This window comes from Geotrypetes seraphini, chromosome 2 (assembly GCF_902459505.1).
Source record: "Geotrypetes seraphini chromosome 2, aGeoSer1.1, whole genome shotgun sequence".
Classification (NCBI taxonomy): Eukaryota; Metazoa; Chordata; class Amphibia; order Gymnophiona; family Dermophiidae; genus Geotrypetes; species Geotrypetes seraphini.
The window spans coordinates 68,154,103-68,167,364 of NC_047085.1; the positions used below are offsets into that span (position 1 = coordinate 68,154,103).

Sequence of the window (13,262 nt, forward strand, 5' to 3'; positions counted from 1 at the left end):
CTATGGAATTGCAAAAATTATAGCCCTTGTCTCCTCTTAGAGCTTTGACTTTTACCTACAACAGTTCATTTTAATTTTCATAATCCACTTGTAATGATTGAAAGTACTTGCCCAATAAAATAAGCAAGTACATTAAGTGTGGTAAGCTTGAGCTAGAATAGTTTTATATTAAAACATTCCAAAGTTTGTACCTGTATCCTTAGCCCCCCCTCACAAAATAAAGCACACAGCCATATTCAGCTATCATTTTAACTTAAATAAACCAAATCTAAATTACTCTACTAAAATTGTTATGATCAGACTCTATACATATGCCAGAAAACATGCTGTTTTGAAAAGGAGCAGTGGTGTCAGGGGACCTTGTCACCTTTTAAATCTAAGTAAAGGCATAGTACCCAGCAATGTTGGTTTAATTTGGGCATCAAATCAGAGCGCCCTTTGGTTTTAATTACAGTTTAAAATGACAAAGGAATATCTCTGCAAATAATGTGAAATATTTCTATTGCTTTGCTCATTCATTTCTGTTACACTAGACTTCATAAATTTGGTTTGATGAAACTGCATAGTAAGCTGTGGATCATTGTTAGACTGTTCTGAATTGATAAAATTCTGTAGGTCAGGGGGTTTGCATGTGTGTAATCTCTTTTTTTTAATTTATCATTTTAAAACTTCAATATCAAGCATAATAACTTGTACAGAAAGAAGCTAAACCTAAGAACAAGTTCCATCAAAATTAACATTCCAACAATCAAAAAGAAATATAAATATGTTTAACTTTACTCAAGTCCTACAACTGGATCCAAGATTAACAAAAGTGAGAAATATAAGTAAAAGTTCAAAGTATATGAGGCTGTAGGGCTGAGAGCTAGTGCCTAATTCAGTGTTTTTCAACCTTTTTTGGGCAAAGGCACACTTGTTTAATGAAAAAAATCACGAGGCACACCACCATTAGAAAATGTTAAAAAATTTAACTCTGTGCCTATATTGACTATATATAAAGTAATTCTCTTGAATAGGAATCAAATAAACACAAAGAAAGTATTTTATAATTACTTTATTATGAAATATTAAGTAAACAGAATAGTGAAAAATTATAAAATACTTTATTCAGTGCGAAACCTGGGCCTGTTTGGCTGAACACAAAGCTGATATTCTGGCTGGAATCGAAGAAAGACACACACGTAGCTCTTCGTCAACAGCTCTCAGTCTCTCTCTGTATTTGGTTTTTATAGCATACAAAAATAGACAAATATACCCTCCATCCTTTTTATTAAACCACAATAGCAGTTTTTAGTGCAGGGAGCTGCGCTGAATGCCCAGCGCTGCTCTTGACGCTCATAGGCTCCCTGCGCTAAAAACCACTATTGCGGTTTAGTAAAAGGTGACCATATTGTAAAATGTAGACAGCAGATATAAATTCAGAACTGTGCATAGTAAGTGAAGGGAAGTTTCATCTCTGGGAATTTACCCAGTTAACTATTAAGTTATTTGGGCAAATTCCTTTGAAAACTGTGGTAATACTGCCTCCACTTTGCTAAATTTAAAATAAAATCATTTTTCCTACCTTGTCTGGTGATTTCTGGTTGCACTTTCTTCTTCTGACTGTGCATCCAATCTTTCTTCCCTTCTATCAGCCTGTATGCTTTCTCTCCTCCACACCTCATTCCCTCCCCCAACTTTTTCTTCCTCTCTCCCTGACCTTTCTTTCTTTTTTTCTGTTTCTCTTCTTTCCTTCTGTTTCCCTGCCTGCCCCCTTTCTTTCTTTCTCCCTGCCGTTCCCCAAGCCACTGCCGCTGCCATTGGGGAACAGGACCCACCAATGGATAACAGGCCCCACCAATGGATAACAGGCCCCAAAGCCGACGCCGACGCATGCTCTCCCTGACGTCAATTCTGCAATCGGAGAGGAAGTTCCGCCCAGCCAGGCAGCGATTGGCTGGCCCGAACTTCCTCTCAGACTGCAGAATTGACGTCGGAGAGAAGAAGACTTATCGGCTCAATAGATTAGATCGCCAAGACAAATTGAGTCCTGGGTGATCGACTCACTTTGCCTTGGCGAGCTACTGGCGCCCCTGCCTCGGGCCCCCTGTCAGCTCCGGGCCCCTGAATGCAGGACTGGTAGTACTGCCCTGATGGCGGCCCTGCGGCACACCAGGCAACATCTCGCGGCACACTAGTGTGCCGCGGAACAGCAGTTGAAAAACACTGGCCTAATTTAATGTAAAGAGCTAATGATTTCCTTTCTCCAGACGGGATAGTGACAAGAAATTAGTTTACTGAAACAGTTCAAAGAAAACATATTTGATTTCACGGTGTCTTAAATAGAATGTAGCTCCTAAAGCTAAGACACCTGGTTTCAAAAGAAGGAATTCATGTCGGCGCTTCTGCGTCTCACATGAGAGATCGGGAAACATCGGGTTTTAAGTTCAAGAAATTCTTTTTGTCTATTTTTTGAAGAATAATCTCAAAATCCATGCTTTGTCTGGCTGAAGAGCCACCGTTAAGATTAATGAAGCCAGGATTGCCATTTCTTTATCTGATGCTTCAAGTAAGGTTGATACATCCAATACTTCTTGATTGTTAATCACTTGAGCTTGAACTTGATTTTTTGAAGGCAAATAATAAACCTGACCGAATGGAGGTAAACATTCCTCTAAAACTCCCAGAATTTCCTGTAAATATTGCTTAATCATTGCCCTAGGGGGACACCATAGTGACCCGTGGGAAGTTAATCAATCTTAGGCTATTACCTCGAGCATTATTTTCTAAAGACTCAATTTTTCTCCTAAGATTTGTGTTATCTTTAATTAATGTCTCTTGGATATGTTTAAGGGATGTCAAGTCCTGTTCAGCTTTCCCAATAGTTGCTTTAGAAGAAACCATGTCCATTTTTAATTCTTTTATATGTTCAATTAGTTTCCCTTCTATATATTGGAAATGGGGACTTATGGCTTTACCAAAGTTATCCACAAGATCCGATAACGATTCCCAGGTCACTTCAGTGGGCTTAGTTATAAGAATTTTTTCTTGTTTGGTGAAAAAATGCTCACCGTAAGTTGACTCAGCTTGCCACTTTTCCTTCTGGACTTGTCCTTCCCCCAACAATGATGTAGCCTCAGTCTCCATAGAGGGGCTTTCTTGCTGAAATGCCCCATCTCCTAGGCTCTCCGATATTACAGTGCTAGCCTCCAGAGGAGGAGGCAATCCGATCTGCAGGGCCTCCTTGCTCTGTGGAGAACTTGTGGTCCGAGGCTGTGAGGGCGGTGCTCTAGCATCTGGGCTGAGAGTGGTTTCCGGCCCAAGGAGAGTCGCTGCGGTCCTGCCTGCTCTCGGCGTCTCCAGCAGGCCAACTGCCGATGCAACGGGGGCACTTTGCATTCTCCTCAGCAGTTTGTATATGCTGCTGGTAGAGATTCCTCCAGTGTGCCATGAGGCAGCAGCAGTTCTCCGACCGCATATCTTTGACATTTCAGGTAGGTAGTAAAATTACTCCCCTGAAAATTTCTTCAAAATTGGCTGAACTCTGAGGAGCATTCCTCAGCGCTTCCAGGCTGCAGTCATCTTGGATCATGTGTCCTTTTATGAAATAAACAAGTTCGTTTTACATCAGTGTTCTTCAGTGGAGTGCTCATTGTTTGTTCCCACTTCCTTTTGTACTATCTAAATAAGTATACCATAATTTGTTATTTATTCCGAATCCTTTAACTTTGCTTCAGTTGGTCAGTTTAGTTGCAGAAATATTTCTGGTACTTTAAAACTTTTATTTAATCTAGTCCAGGGGTGGGGCATGAGGGCCACAATTCAGTCATGTTTTCAGGATTCCCTAATGAGATCTATTTGTATACAATGGAGTCAGTGCATGCAAATAGATCTCATTCATATTGATTGGGGAAATCTTAATAACCCAGTTGAATTGCTGCCCTTTCATTCCCAATCCCTGATCTAATCCCGTTGCAGCAGCAGAATCATGAGATTAACAAGTGGTTCTTAAACCCTGTTCTGGGTTTTCAAGATATGCATGAGTGAAATTTTCCTATAAAGAAGGTAATAAGCATGCAAACTTCATGTAGGATATTTTGAAAATCCAGCTGGCTGGGGGGGGGGGGGGGTCAAGAACCACGCTACCAGTGTTTCTCAACTTGGTCCTGGAGTACCCCCTTGCCAGTCAGGTTTTCAGGATATCCACAGTGAATATGCAAGAAAGAAATTTGTATCAAGTTTATATATATTCATTATGGATATCCTGAAAACCTGACTGGCAAGGCAGAGTCTAGACAATAAAATGAGTAGCTGATGGTGGCCTCATGCATATCTCTTAATATAAACCATCCCAATCCATATCTCCACATAAAAGCCGAACGAACTCAAATTGGTCAAACAGCCTTAGCTTTATTATGTAGAACAGTGTTTCTTGGTCCTGGAGTATCTCCTCTTGCCAGTCAGGTTTTCAGGATCTCTACAATGATTATGCAAATTTTTCATGCATCGTCAATATCTAAAACAGCACTGATCACACTTAGACAACAAAGTAAACCAGCTGCTTGCATAAACCTGCCCAACAGTAGTCTCCATTATATTGCCAGCTGCAGATTGTTGCAATCAGCCTAGACCCCCCCCCCCTCATTATATGTAATGTCTCTAGGTGCTATCATCAGGTCCCACCAACCTCAAGCAAAGTAATGATTCCTGCATGCAGAAAAGCCCCATGAAAATTACCTCAGGCGCATGGGCTGAGCTAGTAGCAAAGACCAATAGGTCAGCCTGGTTATTGCAATTTTCCTGTCTTAAGGTGAGGAAGTAACTTCCCACCCACTTATTTAAACCCCTTTCAGGGAAAGAAGAAAAACAGTGAGAAACGCACAAAGGCCTTGGCAGTGTTAGCCTGTTGACACACCTGACCAGATGGACAGGGCAGAGGCTGATCTTGGCATTTTTTTTTTTTTCAATTTAGATAAACAAGAGTCAATTGAAAAGTTTACAGCCTGACCAAGAATAAGCAATCTGTCTGGCAGATGGTGCTGACAAACATCTACAGCTAGATTTTCAATTCAGTCTGATGTTTAGTTGTCTTGTGTCAACCTTTGAAAGTGAACAACAGTTCCACTTTATAAAGAATGGACATTAGATTACCACTGCCTTGAACCTGCTGTGCCAGCTGCCTCTCTGAGGAGATCACCTGACACTAACAGACTCAGGTTGTATAATTTAAGTTCTGTGATGGTTATTCCAGCTGGGTTTTGTGCTATTCCATCTGACTTCTGCTCATTGTGTTATCCTACTTATTTGTACCAAGGACGTTTTACATCTATAAGAAAACTTTACTTGTGTTCACACCTTATTTCTCTTAGCTCCAGCTGTCAGTAAGCCTCTATTCATCCCTTCCGTGCAGCCCCCCCACCCACCGTGCTTCCGAACCCCTACTGCCCCATCCATCCATTTCTCCCTCCCATCTAAACCCCGCTGACTGTGAGACCTACATACCTCCCTCCAAAGAGCAGTATCAGCAGCACTCTAAACAGGCTACTTCGCGGCCTTCTCCCGCCGGGGCCTTCTGTGTGCCATGTTGCTAATGACATCATCAGTGATGCAGCAGAGGGAATGCCCCAGCAGGAGAAGGCTGTGAAGCAGCCTCTTTAGAGTGCTGCCGACACTGCTCTTTGTAGGTCTCGCGGTCAGTGGGGTTCGGATGGGAGGGAGAGATGGTAAGATGGGTCAGTGGGGGTTTGGCTGTGTGGCAGGGCAGAGGAGCGGTGGGGGAAAGTGCTGCTGCTGGCGAATCCAGGGACTAGAGTTTATTTTGGGGGAAACACGGTACGTTAGACTGCATTGTTTCTATTACTGATGATATTGGTAGCTCGTACCAAGTTCTATGAAAATATATGTAAACATTCTAAGCATAAATATATATATTTGACATTTTAATTGTATTACCTTCACAAAGAGACCAGATATCATGAGAATAGTCTTTATTTGATTCACCAATTTCATATTTTATGCAAAGATCATCCAAAATCAGCAATATTAAATTGTTTACATAGTCTTGCTCAGTTGTACATAAAAATTTTGAGGAATGGAAATCACACATATATACATATTTTTATTAAATAGTTTTATTTTAAATATACAACAAAGCAGGAATTCCGTAGATCAGTATTCGATGGAACACAAAGGCTGGCTAGCCATATTTCAAATGTCAAGTTTAACCACCTTATTTATCTATGGAAAATGTGTAAATAGGTTGGAGTGTAAAAGGAAAAATTACTAGCCATCACTTATTTATAAAACATGATAATGTGTTGCAGTATAATAATTTGGGGGAGGGGGTTGTCTATTTGTGCTCGTGTCAGTGGTCACAACAATATACATGGTACCAAGATCTCCATTCTACCCAAGAATAGGGATTATTGTTTGTTCATGGTTCCTACCAGCAATACCAGACGCAGTCTGCTGGAGAAAGGCATGATATCATTTCCATCTCTCATGAATGATTTGCTTCAGAAATAACGTTTTAATGGTAGGAAGTTAATTATGATTTTGTTTTGATTAGAGTACAATTCAGCTCTGGTATTGTTTGAAGAATATTTAAATTGTGTAAACTCCGAGCTCTTCATATATGGACTGACAACATATTTGCTGTGATATTTGCCTTCATGTTTCAAGGACAATAAGAGAACCTGATTATTTTCCTATATTTTATGCAGAAGCCCAACCTCCCGAAATGCAACTTGGTGTACTATATACTCTGAAAAGATTAATGTTTTCTTGTGGTTAGCATTTTGGACATATATGTAAGGACAGTTCTATGGTATATCCTGTGAACTACTGATGAAGAGGTTGTTCCCAAATATCAAAGCCACAGGATCAGTTCTTTCTAACATATCTATTATTTCCTAGACTTTATTCTTTAATCTCCCTAAAAGCTGACAAGTATAAAGTACGTCAACAGTTCTTTTTAAAAATAATATATGTAAGTAAAAATATAAGGTAATCAAATAGTTTCCCTTAAGAAAGCATATTTTGTTTGTGCATAGTTAAATTATTCTTGCCCTGGTATTCAGTAAAATCCTTTTCGCAAGGCCTTGTTTTTCACCATAGTAAATTTGCTGATGAATAGTCTTGCAAAATGTGGCTCCACTAGATACTGATAAGTTTTGATGACATTTGGCAGTGGTTCTGCAGCTGTGACCTGTGAAGCCATCTGTATGGAAGAAGTGCTGTGGACCAGATGATGGGATGACTTTGTGACATAATCCACAAGTCGGCTGTACTGTTGCTCAGAAAGTCTCTCTCGGACACCCTCGGCCTGGGATGAAAAAAATAAAGTGATTAAATAAAGCTTAATATTTATTATATACTCAAAAGATTTTGGGCTCCTTTTGTGAAGGTACGCTAGCATTTTTAGCACACACTGGATTAGCGGAGGTGGTGGCGGCTAGCGCGCGCTATTCTGCGCATTAAGGCCCTAACGCGCCTTTGTAAAAGGAGCCCTTTATGTACAGTCATGTGAAAAAATTAGGACAACCTATAAAATACTCAGTTCTTTCTTAAGAAATGTTCACATATCAATGTCAAACCTTTTTTTTAAATTTATCTCTGGAAAAGAAAGTGGTATAATTGCAGGTAAACAACAAAACTTTTCCTTGATTTACTCATGAAACAAAAGAGATCCACAAGATGCACCTGGGAGGGGGAAAGCCCATTTTAGACAACGCAGGCAGCTGGGAGGAGGGAGTCAGTGTCCCTCTGGGTCTTCTATTTGAGGTCAGGGGGATCACTTGCCAGCAGGGGAGAGTGGGCATCTTTCCTGCTGCAGGGGGAGGGGGGTCAGGTCACGGTGGGGATTTTAGACCAGCGAGAGTGTGTAGGCATCTGCTGCAGGGGTGTCGCGGCTGGGATTTTACTTTAGAATTTTAAAAGAGTTTAGTGAAGTTCCTATCATTTTACTTCCTTGTTCCCTAGCAGTACCATTACTGGATCTCTGCAGCAAAGACACAACTTGAGACACAGATCTTTATGTCACAAAGAACAAGGTTGGGGAAAGGGACTTTCTGGACTTTTTTGTCAGATGTTATTTTTTTCCACAGCTCAGCGGCCCCAGCACATGCCTACCACCTACTGAAACTATCGCTGCAGGAGAGATGGCTCATCTCTCCTGCCGTGATGGTGATCGTCCACCACCCCCTCCGAACCGCGGCACTTCGGGGTGAGCATCGCGGCTGGGTATCTCCCCTGCTGGCGATCCTCACCCCGAAGCGCTGTGATTCGGAGGGGGGTGGGCGATCACCATCGCGGCAGGAGAGATGAGCCATCTCTCCTGCAGCGATCAGCCCTCCCCCGCAACTCAATCCAGGCAGGAGAGAGCCCAGGCATTCCTGCCAGGCGACACCCCGAACCCCCGACTACGATCAGGGCAAGAGGGAGCCCAAGCCCTCTTGCCCCAGCAACACCTTGAACCCCCGATTATGATCGGGCCAGGAGGGAGCCCAAACCCTCCTGGTCACATGACCCCCCCCCTTACAAGATCGGGCAGGAGGGAACGACGCACCCCCCCCCCGAACCCCCAATCGGCCACCCCCCGCCGACCCCTCGATCCCCCCCAATCCTCCCCGTACTTTAAAATCGTTGGCCAGACGGACGGGTGCCAAGCCCGTTCGTCTGGCAGGCCAGCCATCCCTTGAATGGCTGGCCTTAGGGCCTGATTGGCCCAAGTGGCTCAAACCCCGCCCATAGGTGGGGCCTGAGGCGCCTGGGCCAACCAGAATAGGCCCAATAGCCTTAGGCCCCTCCTGTGTCGCCAGGGCAAGAGGGCTTGGGCTCCCTCTTGTCCCGATTGTAGTCGGGGGTTCGGGGTGTCACTGGGGCAAGAGTGCTTGGGCTCCCTCCTGCCCCGATCGTTGTATGGGGGGAGGTGGATTCTGTAACCGGTGTTGTTTTTGACAGACACCGGTTACAGACTTCAGTTTTTAGGCGAAGGACTGGCTCCTCCTTCGCCTAAAAGCCCTTGTTTTGGGCATTTGGGACTTAGGCTTTTTTTAGGTTGATGATATGGTGTAAGTGTAGACCTAGTGGTGGTCTGAGCGTTTAAACAGCTGAACGTAGAGGCAGGCCATTATAAAAAAAACAAAACCTCCTTTTGGATGGTTTTTTTTGATAATGGACATTTTCCCAGCTTCTACTTTCAACGTTTAAAGCCTTAGGCCAAAAGGGGACTTAGACTTTTTTTTTATTATGCCCCTCCACGTGTCTAAGATGTTCCTAATAAAGGATGATATATGATTGTGCTTTAATGCTATAATCTTTTCATATTTCCTATATGCACATAAGTTATTCCACCATTCATGATAGTTGACAAACTGATTATTTTTCCAATGGAGGATCACAATATGCAGAGCCAGGAGCTATCATAAAATCAAATAACCTGGAACTAGTGGATGTAATTTCAATCTTAGGATTAGACGATCGTAATATAACAATGTCATATGATAACGGAACAGATATAGAAAATACATTACATATAGTATGCCATACTTGAGACCAATATTGTGACACATTAGTACAAAAGAAAATCATATGAGATAATGAGCCTACTGAGTTATTACAAGACCAACAGGTGGAAGCTTAGCAAGAGTCCAGTAAGCATTATGCTTCTTCTTTTTAACTGAAATATCTAACATTTTCCTAGAATCTGTAGCTTAAAATAAGAAAATATCCAAGAATAACCTCTCCTCCCTGCCTCCGCACCAAAATATTGAGACAATGAAGATTCTTCTCCTTGCTTAGGGGGTAACTGTTGGGCAAAGATATAAACAGCAGAAGCAACAGTAATGAAAGAACAGTTGGTGCCACATCTATCAACTGATTACTGTGACTTTAGGCTCAAAGGACTTATTAAATAACTGGGGCCAATAATGTACTGGAACTTAGATTTATTAAAGATAAACGCTATTTTATGAAGTAATTCTCTTAGATGAAATGATACTGTGAGTTCTTGGATAGTATAAGACGCAAAGTCTGTTGTTATCTACCATCGGTTAGAATAACTTATAAACTTCCGATCTGATCCCACTTCAAAAAAGGACCATCCCTAGAGCTGTGGTTTCCAAAGGTTAAGCCATCTTTATTTACCTCTCTGTCACAAGGCACACGTTGTTGTTTTAGCTGCACCTGTAGGATATCCACTTTTTCGGTGTCTTCTCTGCACTCTATTTCAGTGACTGGGAAGGCCTGCTGTTGTGTATCTTCACTGATGCTGACCACAAAGAGCACCTCTGACGTTAGCAACAAACACCCTTCATGCTCTTGTCCTGAACCACTCACAATCACAACATCTAGAGCCATGTGGACTTCTGGCCTTCCTAGGGACTGTAGCATTTTCCTATAAAAGAAAGCATTCAGTGTTAAACAAAAAACATGAAAAGTCTATCATTTTAACTTTTCATCTTGGTTAAGCAAGATCTGCCCCTGTAGATGAGTTGTTCATCGATATCTAAGGTAGTCACTCTATAGGCTTGAATTTATACATTGTTCAGGGATCTCTCCAATAATAGGGCAAAAAGGATGAGACAGAGGAATCACACAATATATCTAGCATCCTTTAAAGGTTTTCTCCCTACTTGCCTACTGTTTTCATTGTAAGTCTATATTATGTTTTGTTTAGTTTGCCACTGTTAGTTCCCCTATTTTAAGTGTAAAATGCCTAGAATATATGATAAGCGTTTCATCAAATTTTAATAAACTTGAAACTTAAAGATGTGAAAATCCATTCCAACCCCCACCCCCTAAGACTGGCCCAAGGGTATTAGATGCCTTAGCTGAACCTTCAGTCATGTACTCCAGCCTATGGGGCAGCTCAAAACTTGACCATCTCAAGTTCAGCATCTCCCCTTTCCTTCTATAACATCCCCTTAGGTACATATCATCTCTCCTTCACTTTCCTCTTTTTCTGTTCCCCCCCCCCCCCCCAGGTGACCAATATGTTTTTTCTCATCCCCTGGCCCATTTAGCCAAGTCTCATCTCCCCTTCCTTTCCTTACCTTCACCCCACGTCCATCATCTCTTTCTCTGACAAAATCAATCTGACTCACTTGAAATACCTGCAGGGGGCAATCTTTTCCTTGGCCCCGATGCTCTAAGCTTACCGTGCCTTTAATGATCAATGCTAAACCAGATCAATGCTAAACCAATGTTGAAGTATTTCAGTTACCAGTGCCCAAAATGGCTAATCATGGTCTTTTCCGTCCATTGTAGCAGCCTCCAGTAATCATATAGAAATGTATTCCAATGAAATCATCAGTATTAAAATGAGCATTCCAACCGATGCCCAGACATTGCCTGATGATGCACAAAATGAAGCGCCAGCCTTTATTGCTCCAAATTTAATAGCTGGTCAGGAGGTGCCAGTAGTGCTAAGAGTGTGTGTTAAATGGAACATTTCATGCGCGTTTGTTGAAAGTGTGTGGTCTGGGGCTGCCGAATGATGAAGTGGAAGTTCAAAAAGAAAAATGGATACATATTTATCAAACTAGTAGTGAGGATCAGACTTGGGGGGGCACCATACATATATGCATTTGTTAAATACGTGTCTGAGGCACGCGTGTTAAAGGCACATTTCATGTGCATTTGTTAAAAGGTTCGCTGTTGATTACATGATAGTGGAACTTGATAAAAAATTAAGGGGGGAACACAGGGTATGTCTTGCAGAAGCTATGTAGAAAAAAGCATGTATACAGTATATCTTGCATTTTCACTTTTGCATGGTTTCCTGGTAGTTCTCTGCCCCCCCTTGACATGCGCTTATGACATCTGCTAATGATGCACCACACTAAGGCACACCTATGATTGACGCTCATGCGTGCCTACGATCTCGATTAGATTACTGTAATGTAACACTAGTTCTTTGCTCGAAAACATTGCTATCTCGACTACAACTAGTTCAAAATGCAGCAGTAAGACTCATAAATGGACTATGGAAATTGGAACATCTACAGCCCTACTATATGAAACTACATTGGCTGCCCAAAACCGCAAGGATTAAGTTTAAATTAGGCACCACTGCCTTTAAGATCTTGAAAGGGAATGCCCCTGACTACCTAACAGAGTCAGCCTTCCTACTCCAGGGTGCCTCCAACAGATATTCCATCAGAAATCTCTTAACATAAGAATAGCCTTAATAGGTCAGACCAGTAGCCCATTCTCACGGTGGCCAATCCAGGTCACTAGTACCTGTCCAAAACCCAAGGAGTAGCAATATTCCATACTACTGATACAGGGCAAGCAGTGGCTTCCCCTGTCTTTCCTCCAGGAACTTGTCCAAACCTTTCTTAAAACTAGCTACACTATCTGCTCTTACCACATCCTCTGGCAACACGTTCCACAGCTTAACTGTTCTCTGAGTGAAAAAAAATGTCTTCCTTTTGGTTTTAAAAGTATTTCCCTGTAATTTCATCAAGTGTCCCCCCTAGTTTTTGTAATTTTTGACAGAGCAAAAAATCGATCCACTTGTACCCGTTCTACTCCACTCAGGATGCAACAATATTAATTCTACTAGGAAAATTACTTATCTATCCAGTATCAATTAGTAAAATGCAAAATGCTGGAAACAAATACCACTTACAGTACGATCTTGTGACCACTATCTATATAGTAACATAGTAGATGACAGCAGATAAAGACCCGAATGGTCCATCCAGTCTGCCCAACCTGATTCAATTTAAATTTTTTCTTCTTAACTATTTCTGGGCAAGAATCCAAAGTTCTACCCAGTACTGTGCTTGGGTTCCAACTGCTGAAATCTCTGTTAAAACCTACTCCATCCCATCTAAACCCTCCCAGCCATTGAAGCCCTCTTCTGCCAATCCTCCCCCAAAACTGCCATATACAGAAACAGACCGTGCAAGTCTGCCCAGTACTAGCTTTAGTTCAATATTTAATATTATTTTCTGATTCTAGATCCTCTGTGTTCATCCCACGCTTCTTTGAACTCAGTCACAATTTTCCTCTCCACCACCTCTTTCGGGAGTGCATTCCAGGCATCCACCACCCTCTCCGTAAAGTAAAATTTCCTAACATTGCTCTTTTAAAAGCATTTCTGTACCAAGACAGGGAACTAACGCAGAAGTAACAAATAATTGTAAAAGCCCATTTCTAAATTGTACAATGCCTGGGTGATGATGATGTATTTGTAACTATGACATAATTGTATTAATACCTGTACTGATCTACCTGTACTAGCAACTCTTTTCCAGGCATGTCCCTGTGAAACT

General features: G+C 41.8%; 1 protein-coding gene across 8 annotated transcripts in view; it reads right to left on the reverse strand.

The window, feature by feature from the left end:
• Positions 1–5,949: 5,949 nt before the first annotated feature.
• Positions 5,950–13,262, reverse strand: part of VPS13B (vacuolar protein sorting 13 homolog B) — a 1,237,203-nt gene continuing 1,229,890 nt past the window's right edge. For all 8 annotated transcript variants that reach the window (XM_033933145.1, XM_033933154.1, XM_033933146.1 and 5 more), the window contains 2 exons: positions 10,126–10,375; positions 5,950–7,303 (listed from right to left, as the gene is read on the reverse strand). In XM_033933145.1, coding sequence (XP_033789036.1) covers positions 7,055–7,303; positions 10,126–10,375 — 499 coding nt within the window. In that variant the 3' untranslated portion in view covers positions 5,950–7,054. The remainder of the gene's footprint in view (positions 7,304–10,125; positions 10,376–13,262) is intronic.